Source organism: Grampus griseus, assembly GCF_964374135.1.
Source record: "Grampus griseus genome assembly, chromosome: 5".
Classification (NCBI taxonomy): Eukaryota; Metazoa; Chordata; class Mammalia; order Artiodactyla; family Delphinidae; genus Grampus; species Grampus griseus.
The window spans coordinates 96,727,776-96,747,128 of NC_138998.1; the positions used below are offsets into that span (position 1 = coordinate 96,727,776).

At 41.0% G+C, this 19,353-nt stretch overlaps 1 protein-coding gene across 3 annotated transcripts in view; it reads right to left on the reverse strand.

The window, feature by feature from the left end:
• Positions 1-3,999: 3,999 nt before the first annotated feature.
• COL8A1 (collagen type VIII alpha 1 chain) overlaps positions 4,000-19,353 on the reverse strand; it is a 154,557-nt gene continuing 139,203 nt past the window's right edge. For all 3 annotated transcript variants that reach the window (XM_082655587.1, XM_082655586.1, XM_082655588.1), the window contains 2 exons: positions 10,304-10,634; positions 4,000-7,499 (listed from right to left, as the gene is read on the reverse strand). In XM_082655587.1, the coding sequence (XP_082511713.1) occupies positions 5,593-7,499; positions 10,304-10,631 (2,235 nt within the window). In that variant the 5' untranslated portion in view covers positions 10,632-10,634 and the 3' untranslated portion in view covers positions 4,000-5,592. The remainder of the gene's footprint in view (positions 7,500-10,303; positions 10,635-19,353) is intronic.

The following is a 19,353-nucleotide window of genomic DNA, read 5'->3' on the forward strand; positions in this document are numbered from 1 at the left end:
AATATAGGAAAACATGATTGATTTACACTTTTTATTGGCTCTGCGTATTTGGAGTTCACTGTAATTCCATGTGGATTGGGATGCCATTTCCCTTTGCTATATCTGTGATGAAAGGATCTGTTAAATAAATTCCTGGAGCAAGTAAGGGAGGAGATTTTAAAGCACTCTAATCATTTTTGTCTGCAAATGGTGCCACTGATTTTGAGTGCCTTTCCTCTCCTTCTTATTACAATAGGCCACCAGGTCTCTCTCCAGGCTCATGGCTTTACCCTCATCTGCCTAGCAAATGCGCGTCTGGTGCACAGGCAGATCCCACAAGTCAATGTGTAAACCAAGCGTCTCTTCTTTCCCCGCCTGGAGCAGGCTCCACTGGAGGACTGCCTATTTCTATCAGTGGCACCGTCCCTGTTTTCCAAGCGTATCAGTGAGGAAACCACCTTCAAGTCAAGCTTCCTTCTCCCTCATAAGGCCATCCTGGGATTGTCTCCAGGGTCAGTTCTGTCTTTCAACTGTCTCTTCAGTTTTCAGTTCTTCATTCCGTTTCCTAGCCCTTGAGATAGCTCCATTGTTAGGCAGTCCTTAAACCCTAACACCTGACCTGACATGTAACTTTCACTCTTTAGACTTGGTTAGGCTCCCTGAACCATCAACCCATCACCCCATTCCTGGATTAAAGCTGTTCTGATCTCCTCATTGGTTTTGCTACTTGTATCATACATTCTCCATAGAATCATCAAAGTAACTTTTCTAAAATACTTATGTTCATACCATTTTCCTGCTTAAGGACCTACAATGTCTTCTTATTGCATATTAGATAAAATATAAATGTATCTTCCCTATATGTAAAGCCCTACATCACTTGATCCTTCTTTGGTTATTAAATGTTTCCTTTACTAGTTTTTGAGTAGTTCTTCTGAACCAGTCAGGTCATTTCCCTTATCTCTGCGCACCCCACTCCACCCCCACCGCCCCTTCTGACTCTCTCTCTCTCTCTTATACACACACACACACACACACACACACACACACACAGCCCTATGCTCCATTCATCCAAATTCTGTCAAATTAAAGATGATTTCTTTAAAAGTCGTATTCTCCAAAAAACTACCTGAGATTAGCTTTTATCCCACAGTAGACTTCTAAATAATCTTGGGATATATAATCTTCTGTATAATCTTGGAATCCCAGAGCTGGATTCAGTCACACCTCACATCGAGTTTAGCACTAGCTCCCACAGCAACCCTGCGAGATTCATTCTTCCCTCCACCCTGGAGCTGGACCAGCGCTCTGTGATGAGCTGTGGATGCAAAGATGAAACAGGTGCCTGCTCTCAAGAGGCTTACACTCTATCAATAGGGGAGACAGAAAAACAGTTCAGTTATAAAGCAGGAAAAGTAAAGGGACAGAAGATTGTACAAGGCAGGGTAGTGACTAAATCTGAGCAGTAGGGAAGGAGAGGTGATGCTTGTGCTGTGTCCTGAGGGGTGAGGAGGGATTATCGAGCAGATAGGTCAGAGAAGGCATTCCCAGGAGGGGAGCAGCATGGAATGGCCTTTCTCTTTCTGAACTTTGCTAGCACCTATGCATCCAGTTGCCTTCATACCACCCTTGTTTGTATATCACCTGGAAGTCAACTTGTTTAACAAACATCTTGATGTCCTCTAAACAAAAGATACTTTTTAAAAGAATGGTCATGTTTTCTATTGCTTATGTGCCCCTCACATTGCCTAGTAATATCAGGTGCAAAGTAGGGGCTACTTTTTGTTTTGTTTTAATGTAAAGGGATACTATAGACCTATTGTAATGATGGATTTGCCCTGCTTGTCCAGCATTCTAAATTCCAACCATTTATTCCTCCTTGCCTCTGTCACTTGTATCTATCCTTCCATTTACTTTTGTGACCAACACTGTGTGCACATGAGATGACTGGTCCATGTTACGGAAGAGCCTTTGGCTGTGGAATGAAATAGAACTAGTTGGGCTATGTGGGAATGGAAGCTATGGCCTTGAATTTCCAGATTGATGCATTTAAACAAGTGAGTTAACCAGCCACAGACTGGTGCTACATAGTTGCTTGTTGAATGATTTGAGTAGTCCCTTTATGATAGTCTAGACATGATAAGCTGTGATCATTCTGAACTTGATAAGTCATCACAAAAGAATTCTTTCCTTATCAGTGATGCTTATTAAGACCTTTAGGTTCTTGAAACAGGTCTGTTTCTGCTCTGAAACTCCACTCATCACTATCTCCCCTCAAAAATTTTGGCTCTGGTGTGGCAAACTGTAACAGAATTGAGTACATGAAGATTAGTTTTTTTGTGGGAGAAAAGAGATTTGTGGCAGTTTATCCTTTTAGGTTGGATGTGACAGATGCAGCAGCTAATTGTTCCCTAATATCTGTTCTCCTTTCCTCTGTATTAATAGAACCTCTGATTTTTAGCTGGACATGTGCTTGCCTGCAGTAAATATTCCATTTCCCACACTCCCTTGCAGCTGGTTGTGCCAGTGTGACTAAATTCAGAGCATGGTATGTGGGAGGGTGATCTAAGCAACCACTAGGTTGAGTTCTTTAAGAAGGAAGCATGCTCTCCCCTTCCTGATTTTTCTTCCTTCCCACTGACTGGAATGTGCCTGTGGTGGTTAGCTCTCCTGGACCCTGGAGATGCAGGCCACGCCCTCTTGGTGGAAAAGCAACAAGATAGAAGGAACCTGGGGCCCTGACTGGGGCTGCCACATGAGCCCCAGCCTGCTTATGCTTGCAGCTGTTATGTCAAAGAGAAAGAATTGTCCCGTTAAGCTAGGATTATGTTAGGTCTCTGTGTCAGCAGCTAATTAACACGTTGGGGGATAAACAGTTACGAAGTTCAAACAGTGTCAGCTGAGTGATATGAACAAGATGAGAAACATACTTTTAAAGGTATTTAATAAGACTTTTTTTTTCAAATCAGTACAAAAATTTAAATACAAAAATGATTTGCTATTGACATGTCTCAAATCTATCATGGAAACTCAAAGTTACCAGTATTCTGTAAAATATTTGAGAACAGTCACCCACTACAGACATTCTTTTCCCTTGTGGGATGTCATCCTGCATTAAAACTCTGTATTTAAATAACAATATTGTCAGTTTGGTCCATTTCACATGGAAAAGTTCTAGTTAATTTTGAATTAAATAGGGATTGTAGCACTATCCCTAGACTTTAGAACATGTGGTGTTTCATCTGCTTTTACACTAAATGTGTTAACATGATGTGCAACATTCAAAAGGGAAACAAAGATACATAGATAATTATTTAAAACTCTTTTTAAATTAAATGGAGTAATTCATTTAGCTCTGAGATTAGCACCATTGTAGAATATACAGTATCTGGCATAGATTTTTCTCCTCCCCTGTCTAAAAGTTAGAAGCATATGCCTGATAATACACACATGCGCGCATGCACGCGCACACACACACACACACACACATGCAATTGAGTAACAACCAATAAATAAGTTGGAAGGTATTTGAAAAGTGAAATTTGGTTTTGACTAAAGAGCTACTTTCTCTCTTGGTGGAAATAAAAAGCCCATACATGTACAGATAAATACAGTTTTATAAATCAGCTGATCTGACTTGCCTCCAAGCCATTTCAATGCAGCTTTTCAGCAGACAGAGCCCAGTGGATCCATGTGGCTGTCATAGCCATCGGCCCAAAACCAGCATCCTCAAGACCAACCCAAAGGATATTTGGCCACATAAATGCTGTCTGCTTTGAAAATGAAGGTTGGGTGGGATATGTTTTTGATGGGAAAAGTTTGTCATATAATTAGCTGTGAGTAAGAAACCACGTGGTAATGAACTCATTTCTCTTTTTAAGAAATTGAGAAGAAATGGTGCTTGTATACCATATAGGGAAAAGACAGATATTAGGCTGAGGAGAATATTCTTGATGGTTAAAATGATTCAGATTTGACATAGACACGATTCCATGTGTGTTTATACCGTATTTATTTGTGTATCTTCCCATCTGTACCTATCCCCTCATTTCAACACTCTTAACTTTGAGGAGTAGATACAAGACTCCACCACCATAGCCCCACATTATTCCCCCCAGTGGCTTATAGTGTCAGCAGCAGACTCATAGCCAACTTGAAATGCTTTGTCTGTGTTTCGAGACCAGATTTGAATGTGCAAAGCAATTAGTATGTACCTAAATGAAAACCTGGAAAAAAATTTACTTTTCTCTTTAAATTTGTATTGACTCCTGTACTTGTGGGGTGACATAAAAAGCATGGGCTGTCATTGCCCTCTGACATTCCAGGTGGCTCTTCCACAGGTTGCTTCCTGTATTTTTAGTACCTACAGCAGGAAGTAATACATCTATTTTTTAATTTAAAACTTCAGAAATTATTTTTTCAAAACAATTTATTTTCCTATGTAATTCTGAAACTCCCCCCTCTTTCCCCGATCAAAGGACGGCTTGGATTTAGGAAATTCACTTTGGAACTTCAGATGACACACCGATTTGTATGTGTACTAAACAGGGAAATTTCTTCGAAATTCAGTAGCTACTAAAAAGTACTGATATCCCCTTTGTGGGTGAAACCTCATTGTAGTCATTTGTGTTTGTAGACAAAGGAGGGGGATTATTATACGCATGTAAACACAATTAATAACTGCTATTTATAATGAACATTCCGCAAAACTGGAAAGTTATGAGGGGAGAGGGTTACTTTTTTTCTTATGACTTCCAAGTGTTTATATTAGTTGGGTCATAATGGAAATTACATGGAGACAACAAGAAAGAAAAAAAAATCACAGGAAAAAAAAATAACAAGCAAAAAGAACCCGTGAGGAATAAATGAGTTACTTCCTACTCATGTCTCCCAGCTGGTTTGTTAGCTCCCTACGGGGCACTGTCTTAGGCCCCACAGAAGTGTCTCATCCAGTGCTAGGCACACAGAAGGCACGAGTAAATACACTACAGTTGTTCTTCTAGGGACACTAGACACACAATTCTGAGTAGAACTCTTGTTGTGAAAGACACAGCCTCCGACAGGGGAGAAACATCCCTTGGAGTAAAGCTCTACCCTGGTTCTCTGTCCACGCCTCACTGGGGAAAAGCACTGCAGAGCTCTCCCACATCCCATGGCAAAGTATCTGCACAAATACAGAGGAAATTATGCAAGTAAATACGGCATGTAATTGTTATCATTGACATTTCTTTAAGTCATATTTATAAATATTTTAAAGTAAACAGTATGAGCGAGTGACTTTCATTAGCTATGCTCTTTCATACTGAAATACTTTGATCTGAATAAGCAGGTTATCATGGAAGCACATAACATAAACAGCTAATACGATTCCAGTGGGTACAACACAAGTGTCAGTACTTGATACATAAATCTATCCCATCATTTTCAATCACAAGCTGCTGTGCAGAGCACTAAACATGCATCTTAGTTTTTATTTGTACATGATGGTTCAGACTTTCACTTAAATATAACTTTCCAACTATATAAATGTTTTGAAGCAATTATGTTTCCCATTTGGATTTTTTGGTGCATCCTTTTCTTTTCTTCTATTAAATTTCTCTCTTTTTTTCTTTCTTACATGGGATACAATAAATACCCTGAAAAAGAGGAATGGACATACTGCCCGGCATACAGTCCCGCAGCCTGTTCAGAGGGCATCTGGAGGAACACCCGGTCTCCGGGCCGGAGCAGCAGCACCGCGCTCCCGGACGCCTGGTCCAGGAAGCCCTTCTTGTACTCGTCATACGTGTACATCATGGGCTCGTTGTTCTTGAACAGAGCAACCCACACGTTGCCTCCCTTGCAGTGAACGTGGTATGCAAAGTAGTAGACCCCAGGGACCTCACAGGTGAAGATGCCCGTCTGCGGGTTGTAGTTCTGTCTGCCGTTATAGAGCAGTTTGTCAAACTTCACTGGGGCCCCCACAGGTGGGAAAGGCGCAGTCAGCTCAGCGGTAAATGCAGGCATCTCGTAGGCTGGCCCTCCGTTCTTGCCTTTCTTAGCCCCATAGGCGTGGGGGGGTTTCACTCCGTCAATTCCCAGCCCCATATCGGGTAGATACTCTCCATGGGGTGGTGATGTCGGGGGCATCACAGCTGGGAGTCCTGGGGGTCCTGGAGGGCCTGGGGGCCCTGGAAGGCCAGGCTGGCCTTGGGGACCAAGGGCACCAGGCTTCCCTGGGGCGCCATGAAGTCCTGCCACTCCGGGCTTCCCTACTCCAGGGAACCCAGGGGGCCCTGGGAGACCCGGTTCCCCTTTGGGGCCAGGAATTCCAGGAGGTCCAATGGGGCCACTCGGGCCTGCAATCCCTGGGATACCTGGGGGGCCCTGTAAGCCCTGTTCCCCTGGGATTCCTGGCTCTCCCTTCTGTCCAAGCAGCCCTGGGGCACCAGGGAGCCCTGGCAAACCTTTATACCCAGCTTCCCCCTTGGGCCCTATGGGACCTGGCAAACCCCTCATGCCGGGGGGCCCAGCTTCACCAAGGAAACCTGGCTTTCCTGGGAAGCCTTGAAGCCCTGGCTCACCCTTGGGACCTATTGGCCCCTGTGGTCCCACAGCCCCACCTTCTCCTTTGGGTCCAGGGAAACCGATAGCCCCTGGAGGGCCCATGGGACCTGGGATTCCAGGCAGGCCTGGCTCTCCTGGTGGGCCCCCCAATCCAGGGGCACCTGCTGGTCCTCTCTCCCCTCTTGGTCCCAGAGCCCCAGGAAGACCCGCTATGCCCCTGTCGCCTTTGGGGCCTGGGAAGCCGGGTTTCCCGATCCCTGGAGGGCCTGGGGGTCCTGGCAGTCCTGGCAGTCCTTGTTCCCCTTTGCCACCTGGAAATCCTGGCTGCCCAGGGATCCCATCCTGGCCTGGTTTTCCAATTCCAGGCATCCCAGGAGGTCCTTGAAACCCCGGGACCCCTATAGGGCCTTGTGGCCCAGGTTCGCCTGGAGGGCCTGGCTTTCCCAGGGGGCCTTGGGGCCCAGGGAAGCCTGTCACTCCTGGTTTGCCCACTCCTGGAAGTCCGACAGGGCCGGGAGGGCCATGTATCCCTGGAGGACCCTTCAGGCCTGGCAGACCTGGCATCCCGAAGCCCTTCTCTCCTTTAGGACCCTGAAGGCCTGGAGGTCCTGGTAGTCCTTTGGGTCCTCGCTCACCTTTGGCACCTGGTTGCCCTGGTAACCCTGGCCCACCTGGCTTCCCAATGCCAGGAAGTCCGTGAGGCCCTGGAGGTCCTTGCGGTCCTGGGATCCCCATGGGTCCGATCTCCCCTTTGGGTCCAATTTCACCTTTGGCCCCGGGCATTCCCATGGCTCCTGGCTTTCCTGGCATTCCAGGCATACCTGGCTTTCCAATTCCTGGATATCCCTGTGGCCCTGGTTTTCCTTTGATTCCAGGTATCCCTTGACCTGGTAAGCCAGGGGGCCCAGGTGGTCCTCTTGGGCCAGGCTCTCCACGGGGACCTTGCTCCCCCCTTAAACTGGCTAATGGTATTTCTGCGGGGAGAGGGGGGAGAGAGAGAGAAGGAGGGAGGGAGGGAGGGAGGGAGAGTGAGAGTGTGAGAGAGAGAGAGAGAGAGAGAGAGAGATTAATATTGATCATCCCTCACTTCGATCATTATTTACTTCTGACATATTTGCCTATTACTTATCAAGAGGAAAGACTAGGAATAATGTGCTCGTGTTCCAGGACTGTATTATCAGTACTTAATGGACAATCAGGCTGATAATTTCTTTGTCATATTTGAGATACTGTTTTGGGAACTGATATCTGTGGCTGCTTTTATCAGCATTAGTTAAGTAAAACAGCTAAAAAGTAATGAAGAAACATTCTTCCTAGTACAAACTTGGAGATATTATGGTGTATTCACTATAAAGAGTTCAAAGAAGGACAAAGAAAAATCAAAGTTGCCTATAAGCCCACTACTCAGAGATAATCGCTTGACATTTATATGTATTTCCATCTCATGTGTTCTATATATATGTACATATGTATGTATATATATGTGTGTGTGTGTATATATATGTGTGTGTGTATTTCAAACAGTGTTGGAGTCATTTTTATTTTTTCCCTATTTAATGTTATACTCTATTTTTCTATGTCCTTGAATTTTAAATATAATATATGGAAAAATAGTATTTCCTCCTGTGCTGAAATATACTATGATGTAGAGGATGACCGTCATTATCATGTAGACTCAGGGAAGAATAGAAGCATTTTATTTTTATTCTGTATGTGGTTTAATAACATCTTAAAATCTGTCCTCTAGAGTCAAATTGATGTGTTTAATTTCTTTAATATGCTGTAGGATTTCCTAAGCCTCAAATATTAATTCTTCAATTTAATAAGTTACTTCTCACTTGCAAATTTGGTTTTTAAACAGGAGTAGTGAATAAGGTATTTTAGGATGATAAACAGTGCGGAAAAGGAGTTAAACTGGATTAGCAGGAAGCTCAGCTTCTCTTTCTGGCCTTGAAATGAGACCTTGACTGGGTCACTTAAGCCATCAGCATCCCTGCTTGCCTGTCTGTACAGCAAGAATAATACACCCACACTACAAGATTAGAAAATAGATGTGAAAGGCGTTATGCTTTCTCGAATTGTTATCGAAATACAAAGCACATGTAATTATATTGATTATGCTATGCCTTGCAGAGAAACACAACTCTGGACCTCTCATGCTACTGAGAGTAAGGAATAACATAAAAAAATGAAATTGATGGTCCCAAAGTCTTATATTAACCATTAGTTGCATCTTAATCCTGACCATTGTATTTTTCACTGAGCTATTGTCAGGGAACAAAATAGAACCACAGAACTCATGTATTTTCCAAATTCCTCAGTTGCAATCTGGTACCCATCTGAATAAGTACAGGAAGTTTCAAAATCCAGGCAGGCCATTCAAGAAAGGAAGGAAAACAAATGACTGAGATAATCCCCTAAGTGGAATATCAGCTCCTAAAGGGAAGAAAACTGGAAATACTTCTTTTATGCTAATAGGATTACTACTGTGTGCTCTTGCTAAGCAGGAACTGTGTAGCTCCTTTGTCAAGAGAGCATCTGGGGCAGGGTCACATCACATTCATCAGGAATCCCTAATGTCTAGCACGTGCCTGGAGTATATTCTGTTCTTCCTTAGGTTTTGTTGAATGACCAACTGCAGCAAAGTTTTTTATGGTACTTTAGCATTTATTTAGTACTTACCTTATGTCATAGACTCTCTCAATAATCCTACTTTACAAATGAAGAAAAGTAGTTTCAAAGAGGTTAAATGACTAGGTTTCTCTCCTTTCTGGCCTCTAGGCACTCAGGCCTATTAGTACCAAATCCAGTAGTTCCCCAGAAGCAGAGCTTCCTGCTTTTGCAGGGACCAGTGGGAATGGCCTCCACCGCCTCAAAGGGAATTGCTACTCTGATTGCAATTCCTTTCCTGCAAGTGCTAGGTTTCCTACGTTTCTTATAACCCAACTGAGTTTATAAGAAAATGTCTCTCGGGAATTCCCTGGTGGCCCAGTTGTTAAAACTCTGTGTTCTCACTGCCAAGGGTCCAGGTTCAATCCCTGGTCAGGGAACTAAGATTCCACAAGCCACGCGGTGTGGCCAAAAAAAAAAAAAAAAGACTTAAAAAAATTTAAAAAAAAGAAAATGTCTCTCACAGTGATAGGCATTTTGCTGGTGTTGAATAACTAATGAATATGCCTAGAAAGTAATGGAGAGATTTTCAGGTATCATCATCTCTAGGTAGGTATATAGTCTGTACTCTTTGGGCTCCTTCTGTAGATTTATTGATTGACATGTGTAACAACTTAATTAGAGCACTCTTAAAAACACATTTGTCTCGCACCTAGTTTACAAAGTGCTTTTATATGATTTTTTTAACACAGCAGGTTCTTATAACATTGCTCTCCTAGTTCTGAAGACTGACATCACTTCTTTTTTCTTTTTTTCCACTGCTATATCCCTTAGCATTTTGGCTTAGAGCCTGACACAAAAAGAGATGCTCATTAGTTGCTGTATGTTTGAATAAAGAAATAATGAGTAAGGGACTAAACTTATTTGTTATGAAGTATGCTTTTTGTCATTTGATGCTGTTGAAATAAGAAAGCACAACTTACAATAATTTTGTCTTTCTTCAAGACCTGAACTTTTCAAGGATAGGGTTTAGGACACAGGCAGTTAATGAATGTCAGTCACACATGCTAAAAGAAAAATGTCTAAAATTTAGCTCTCCCCCCCCCCGCAGCGTATTGTTTAGGGTTTTGGAAAGCTGCTGTCTTACAGCAGAACCGAAGTATGTTACCTTTGCCTTTCTTGGGTGCTGCTTCCTTGCCCATTCTTGGTGCCGGCAGAATTTCCTTCATATATTGGGGTAGATGTGGATACTCTTTGCCATACTGCATGTGGGGCAGCTCCTTGCCCATGTTAAGGCCATTTTTACCCAAAGGCATGTGAGGTACTTGCTGGCCCAGGGGCTGGTATTGCGGAATTTGCGGTGGAATCTGAGGAGGAATTTGAGGTGGCAGCGGCTTGATGCCATAGTAGGCACCAGCTTGGATGAGCCGGACGGAACCCAGGGAAATGGTAAGCAGTACTCCCAGCAGCTGCAGAAGGGCAGGTGGACCAGCCATCACCTGTGGAGGAAGGTACGCACCAACATGGTGAAAACCAGCAGGCCAGGTGACCGGAGTTTACTTAGAGAAAGAAGGGAGAAAAAAAGAAAAGGAATCATGGTCTTTATTAGCAGAACTTCATGAGTGGAAGACAAATGGAAGGGAAGATGTCACCTTTCAATAGAAAACAGACAAAACCCAGGAAAGAGTAGGGTCTATCAAATGAAGGCAGCTGGTGGGATTGCAAGCTATGGGGAGACTGCTGGTTGTCCCTGAACATGAACTCTGCCCTCTTCCATAGTATTGGCACCCCTGACTTTCAGCTGGAACAGAGCAAGGCTAGAATTACGGCATTTCATTTAGAAGTGGCCACGTGACAAAGTTCTGGTCTGTTGCGTGTAGTTGTAATGGGTGCAACTTCCAAGAATGCTCCTTAAGGGGAGTGAGCATGTTCTTCCTCTTGCTTCTTCCCACTGGCTGGAATGTGGATATATATTACCCGGAAACAGGCCAGACACCATGAACCATGGAGTGAAAGCTGTGCATTGAGGATGGTAGAGCAACAAGCTAGAAGAAACCTGAGCCTTGGTTGAACTTGGAGGCGCCATATATTGATATTCATCCTTAAGTTTGGAATTTGTTTATGCAAGAGAGAAAGATTTACCTTCTTTAAGCCATTGTTATTTTGGGTGCCATACATTTGCACTGAACTTAATCCTAACAGATAGAATAGATTCTCCAAAATGAAGCAAACTTAGTGGCAAGTCATAACTTTGTTAGTAAGTGCTGAAATTCTATTGTAAATGGAAACAGTTAATAATTTATAGGCTTTATGCCAGAGGCAGTAGTTTTTCATATGTCAGATGTCCTTTGGCTGCTTTGGTGTGGTCATAAACATATAAAGGTTAAAGAGCAAACAAGAACAACAATAAAAACCGAAGATATCTTCTGAATTGGAAAGAAGGTACTTCATGTGACAGCCCCAAAATGTCATTAAAAAAAAAAATCACCATCATAATTATGTACATACAGGGATACCATTTCTTTCTTCTAATTATGTACTATGAAGTCATTTGTTCAGAATTAGGTTAATTGGACCTGGAGATCATTAAAGTTTATCTTTGTACTATTATGAAGAAAGGAGTTTACAAAGCATATTTGTTGTGTAAATAAGATAGAGATGTTTACTCGCAAGAATAAGCTGTTTTAAGCCTTTTATTAGCACCCTTTGCAAATTAGTAATTAGTAGAATAAGTATAAATGAGGTTTATCTGTTTATAAAAAACAGCTCGAGATGGGTGTTTGGAAACGCGCAGGGTTGAAGAACCAACATCCCAGGGAACTGCAGTTTTCACAAATTCCCGCTAGAGGGCAAGTGTGGTACACATTGACGTCTGCTCAGTTACCCGGAGGTCCTAAAACTACACATAAGGCTTTGCTCCCACATCTTATAGAGGGACTTAACGAAAATCTGAATCCTAAATGGAGTGTCATCATAATGCTGCAGAGAGAGAGATGGGACGTGGCGGGGTGGGGGGAGGGGGGAATTGGGGGGATGGAGAAAGAAGTGGCAAGTTTCTCACAATTTTTAATGTAACTGTCTTCTGGAAAACTTTGAGTAAACTTGAGTAAATAATTTAATCCAGTAACTAACTGAGTAAATAATTTAAGTTCGATTCTCCTAAGAGTTTGTTTTCTTTGCTTCTGCCTTACTTAATTCTGGATCATAGTTTTCCACTTCTTAGAAAATGTGGGTTGACTTTGCAACATCGTATTCAAGAGTAATGCCAAGAGTATGAACAGGCTACAGAAGAATTGGTTAATAAAAAGCACCTAAGAAAATATTTAGTAAAAATCTCCACCATGAAATTCACTGCATTACAATTTTTCTAAATATACTAACTAATCATTTTTTCCCCTTTGGGGTGAAAATGAAGAAACATCTGTCAGCAAAATGATTTATACAACTTTCTCTATTTCATAAGTCAGAGTAGTCTTCGAGAACTATTTGTTTCAAGTGTACTCTAAATGGGAGAAGATAGAAAGCTGTTATTTTATGTCCTTATATGAATGATTGTTATAAACCATTTGGAAAGAGCCACAAAATTAATATTGATTTATACTCAATAGTCAAATTTATTTTAAATGGAAAAAGAACATCTGTTGTAAGTACTCAACAGTGGTTTATTGAGTATTTATGAGACACAATGAGAGACCCACCCAGGGATTACAAAGATGACTATAATATAGTCAATAGGCCCTGCTCTCAAGGAGCTTACACTTCTTTGTAGGAGTGACAGATGTGTAAACTATTAATGAGTAGCAAAGGATATGGGGGGGGAGTAAATTTTCTTCTCACTTCTGTTCTTTAGTATCTAAAATCCTTTCCCTTTGAAGTAACAACATTTCCCATTTTCCTTCATATTTTCCCAGAGATATTCTCTGAATATGCACACCCATTTAAGACAAATTACAGCCTGTTCTACGCACCACTGTTCCTTACTTTTTTTACTCATAAGACCAGAACTTCATCTTAATTTTGTGTATCTGAACAGATCTCTTCAACTTCTTTTGTTAAAAATAAGACTCAGTTGTTCTCTAAGCCCCATCTGACTCTAACATTCAATGTCTAAGGCAGTCACAAGAGAGCTGACAGTGGTAATACCTGGTGATGTGTAGCCTGGGATTTAATTCTATCTTTGGAAGTTAATGAGTTTCACTATTAAACCCTGAACTTGGAGTGATAATAGATAGCATGCTTGGTCCTTCACCCTTCCTTCAGTTCAGTGGCTGTGTTGGATTTACTTAATAATCTTCAAACCAGGACAGTCTAATGAAACACTGGGAAATTGGAAGAGGGTGAAATGCTTGGAAGAAGACCAGTTGAATACCAAAGGCCCACTGGGATTCTGCTCTACTACAATTATTTCCTCTCATAGGCTTGGCCTTTCTCTCCTGAAAACTACCTCTTTCAGTCTGCCATCTGCCGTTTCTCTGGATCTTTATTTAAATAAACTTCATTCAGTTTTAGCTTGAATATTTATGTAGGGGCCCTGGTTAGAATTTACCACTTGACTTATCCTTACTCATTTCCCTCTTGTCCCTGAGGATATTTTTGGTGATCAAAGTGGTGTGGAGATTCTCCCCAAATCACTCAAAAGAACATCAGATTTGTGTAACACTGTACAAACACCTGGTGGGAAGAAGGAACCTCAGAATTCCTGCTGGGGAGAAATGGTGGTAGTGGGTTTTCTTGCCTCTTTTTTCTTTTTCTAAGGATGTAGAACACAATAATGCTGTGAGTTCTGTTTAATGTGTTCTTGGGTTTCTATTTGATAACCGTTATGTGGTGTGTGTGTGCTTGAGTACATGTGAACATAAACATACATACTGTGTGTGAACACTGGATCTTTGCCAGCCAGGCTAGCTTAGTGATGGGTGTCATGTCATACAGGAAGCGCATTGTAGAAGAAACCAAAAGGCAGAAGTTGAGTTGTAGCTCTGCCATTCTCTGTGTTTATGACTTTCTGCAAGTCCCTTATCTTCACTGAGCTTCAGTTTCCTTGCTTATAAAACAGAAATTATAATCTCTGACTCTCCCACAGTGCTGTTCAAGGGCACAAATGATACTATGAATTCTTTGTAAGCCGAAAAGCACTCCTCACGTTTGTTATTATTAATGGAGTGTGACCAAAAAGACAAATCAAAACCAACTGAAATGTCAAAGACTTTCAAAAAAGGATACTAGCCAAAGTAAATGTGAGGTTAACTGCAATAATGATAAACCTAACATGAATAAAACAATAATGGCCATTAAAACGTACTTGTTAAAAATGGCAAGAAAGAACAGCTGAACCAAGGCAGTTATTCATTCTGGGGTCAGAGTCGCCAGTCCTGGTCATTTTTTGAACAGCCCTAAATGGTTCCCTATATTTGGGCAGGGCTGCAGAGAGTTTCAGTTTCCTCATGTGCTCTGTAATGTATATAACAGAGTAATGTGATATATATTATTTTAGACGCTCCTCAGCATTTTATTTGTATGTTGATCCTCATGAGATTTTGGCTTACTGTCTGAAAGAATGTTTTAAGTATTTAAACCTTCAATCCTTGCCCTAAATCCAACTTTCCCTTTCATATGGGACAGCTTTCCCTTTCCCTTTCCCAGCATGTCTGTATTGGGGTATGTGTGTGCATGTGTGTCCGTGTTGTGTGCGGTGTGGACAAGCCTCTCTCATCTGCTGCCGGGTGGCCCTCCTCTGTGCCCCCTACTTGCCCCCTCACACAGAGTTTGTAGTTTCTCAAGGCTTCAGATTCACCACACCTAAAACAAGGGAAAGTCACGCAGTATCCTACTCCTCCAATATTTACCAGAATTGTTTTCTTGGCTTTTCCATGCCTCTCAAAGAAAATTCTCTCCTGATTGATTGCTTTTCTCAGGGAAATTCATTCGCTAGATACAGATATTTATGGTATACCTACTAAGAGTTACAAACTGTTCTGGGGATTAGAGAAAGAGAGGTGAATTAGAGAGGTAAGTCCCTGATCTCATTGAACTCACATTCTAGTGTGGGAAGACATGTAATTAACAAGTTAAAAATAAATTTTGTAATCTCAGATTTAAGTGCTGTGAAGAAAATAAAGCAGGGGAAAGGGCTTGAAAATGGCTTGGGTGGTAGATGCTGTTTTGGAAAGATGGTGGGGGAAGACCTCTCTGAGGAAGTAAATTTTGGATAGAGGTGCGAAGGTTGAAAGGTTTATTTATCTCTCTTAAGACACAATACTGGAAAAAAGAAAGAGTCTTATTAATGATGACGGTAGCTGTATGTGCCATTCATTAATGTAAACCCCTGTTTCAAGACTCTGTTCCTCATCTATGTCAGTCCTCATTTTGACCTCTTTTTTCATGGTATTCTTTTTTTTCTGGAGGATTCTTATTCTTTTTAAACCCCTCTCCATATTTCAACCCTACTGTACTGGTTTGCTGGGGCTGCAATAAAAATAGTACCCCAGACTGAGTGGCTCAAACAACAGAAATTTATTTCCTCACAATTCTGGAGGCTAGAAGTCCAAGATAAAGGTATTGGTAGGCTGTGTTTCTTCTGAGGCCTCTCTCCTTGGCTTGTAGATGGCCATCTACTCCCTGCGTCTTCACATGGTCTTTCCTCTGCATGTCTGTGTCCTAATCTCTTCTTATAAGGACACCAGTCCTATTAGATTAGGGCCTACCCTTAATTTCCTCCTTAAAGACGCTATCTCCAAATGCAGTCATTCTGAAGTACGGGGAATCGGGACTCCAACATATGATTTGGGGGGACACAACTCAGCCCATAACACCTACCATTCCTCCAGACCAACTCAATTCCTACCTCTTCTGTAAAGTCTTCCCTACCTACCTCCTCAAACATCATTATTCTGCTAGTACTACTGAAAGTTTAACACAAAGTTAAATATAATTCTAATCAACCTTATGTTTTTTTCCTATTGTTTTTTGTCCATTAGACCTCACTGTAATCGTAGGTTTCCTGAGAACCAGGAAAATGTGTGATATTCTTTTGACTTCCTCAACATTTATTGATGAACCCTTACAGTCAAAACTTGCAGTGTTGATAGGGGCTTTAGAAAATATCAAATTCAGCCTCATTCCCCATTTGGAATCCTTCCTACAACAGTTGTTGACAGAAGGCCTTCATATTTCCTACCTGAATATTAATAATGATGGAAACATTCATAAGGCAACTTACGACCTTCTTATGCCACTTCTGTTGCTATTTTTATTATCTGAGCAGCTTATAGGGGAGACCCACTTTTTTGATTCATAAATGGCAGTGCACATGTAGGTTACTTTTAATGGGAGGTGGGGAAGTGGGTATTAAGAAATATATCCCCCAACTTGGCTAAGGCAAAAGATAGATGGTCACATGATCTTTTATTGCCATGTAAATAAGCCCACCTTAGGGTAATGGAACTAGGGATATGTAACTTTGTTGCATAATTTATTAGTATTACAGGACATTAACAACTCTGTAAACTATGTTGATTAACCCTACTCAGGTTATGGTTTTATTGCCGTTTAGAATGTTAACCAGTTTTGTATCAAACTTAGCATTATCTCAGCATACTTTTTTATCTGCTCATTACAATGAAAAACCCAGATTTTTAACATTATATTTCAAATTGACTTTGTCATCATTTAAAACTTTGACATGTTCACTTACAAATGAGAATTGTGTTTTTAACATTTTGAGGATTATGATGGGGACACAAACTAAATAAAATCTTAAATGTACGGTGTGTTGGATGATATGGAGAAAAACAAAGGAGAGGGTGGGTAAGGATGTTGAGGCGATGCTCTTTGAAACCCACTTTACTGTAGAAACTGAGCCTTCTGCGTTTGGATGGGCTGGCACCTGGGTTTTAAAGGAAGATAGAAACAACTCTAAATAATAGAGGGTATGGAAAGTTGGCCTTCTGGGGGATTCCGGAGGAGATTAAGTGTGATTGCTGCGTGGGAAAGAGTCGGAGAAAAGATTTCCAATGGAGGAGCAGTCAAGAAAGGAAAAAGTCTTTTCAATTGAACTTTTTGTGTTTCTAATAGGATACATATTGTAAATTCCCTCCTTCATTTCCTCAGAAATGAAGAAACTCTAACTCTTCTGATGATACCTTCAGAAAACCTAATTCTTTGGGGGGAATGGATTTTTTGGGGGTAGGTAGAAGAATGGTTTAGTGCTGTTTTATATTAGCATTGGGCAAAATCAGTGACTGTATTTAGAAAACCAGAACCAGAGGATGGCTAGGGGAGGAAAGGCAATAAACATCAAAGTTATAATAATATTAGCTACATTTTTGAGCACTTACTTTATGCCAGCACCATGAACATACTTTAAATACATATGATTAATCCTTTGTCCACTTACTAGGTCTTTTATTTTTTTTAACACTAAACTCAAACGATATCTCCCCATCCTGTATTTATACAGTTGATTATTTTACTGAAATTCAAGACTGTTACATTCCAAGTTAGAAATTTTAAATTCTTCTTTGAAAAGACAAACATCATACAATATCACTTATTTGTAGAATCTAAAAACTGATACAAATAAGCTTATTTACAAAACAGAAATAGACTCACAGACATAGAAATCAAACTTATGGCTACCAAAGGGGAAAGGGGGGGAGGGGATAAATTAGGAGTTTGGGATTAAAATATACATACTACTATACATAAAATAGATAACCAACAAGGACCTACTGTATAGCACAGGGAACTATGCTAAATATCTTGTAATAACCTATAATGGAAAAGAATCTGGAAAATAATATATATGTAAATATATGTTACATGTGTAAATTTTATATATGTATATAAACTGAATCACTTTGCTGTATCCCTGAAACTAACACAACATTGTAAATCAACTATATTTCAATAAAAATTTTTGAAAAGTAATTCTCATTTGATTATTGTTAGGAGATATCATCAATACATTAGATAACAAGGTGCAGATCTAATTATACATCCACTTTTCTCCATCTTGTCCTCCAAATTCCAAGGCTGCCTTTTTCGTTGAAATAAAGAATTTCCCTGTATATAGGAGAAGATCCTGGACTGGATCCCTTACTTTTTGCTTTGTGGACTAGGGACACAAGCTTGGAAGGTATTAAGGAAGTCAAGGTGAATATGCTGAGATGGATCCCAAAGAAATTAAACCATCAGATATTAGTCAATCAATCAGTGAAGGCAGTGGGCAAAAATATCCAATAAGCATTCATTAGTTTTAGTCAGTCTACCCAATTACACCTATTAGGACTGATACATGTATAAAACTGAACTTGAACATGTGCTTCACTGATGAATCCTGAATTTTGCTATAGTTAAGAGGAGCGAACGGCCCCACCAACTAGCTATGGGCAGAGCATGACCTCTTGGGACCTACAGAACTTGAGGTGTCAATTAGGTTGTGTCTTTGGCTCTATGGGCCACCCACATAACCCCTCTGAAATGGATGGCCAACTGCCACATTCCAAAAGTTCTCCAGAAGAGGAGATTTCACAACATTCCCTGGTAACCAATTGCAAGATTCACAGACCTACATTTCCTAATATCTAATCTGAATCTTTCTTGCTGAAATGTAAGCTCATTTCCTCTTTTCTATTCTCAAAGGAGGTGGGAAACATCTGGAGAATATTTTACTTAAAATAATAGTTCACATACTTGAAGTCTGCAATTAACTCCTTTTGTTTCTCTAACTGGAATCATGTCAGCTGCCAAAGAGTTTATAAAACACTTGAGAGAACCCCTAAAAGGGAAGTTCTAAAGTGGAACCCTTTTTTCATTTTTAGCTTTTCTTCCCATAATATGAAGGCATCATTGTTTGCAGAGCACAGAGAACCTAAATGCTGGTTCTGACCTAAGCAAGTCACCTACTCTGAGTGGGCATCAGTTTCCTCATCTGCAGGACAGGGACATTGGCTTAATGACCTCAAGGTCCCCTCTAGTTCTAAAACTCTATGGTAGCTGTGAACATGAACAACAAATCCATACTTCATGGACAAATGATTTCATGAATGTACATGCTTAAGCCTTTTGGATGTCATCTCACACTTCCGGTTACTTTTCAGCATTTCACTCCCCCCACCTTCTACAGGTGGACAGGGAGGGAGAAGGGTCTGAACAGCCCCCCTGCAAGTATCCCTCTGATGAAAGAAGGTGTATCTGACAAGAAACCAAAGAAAGAAC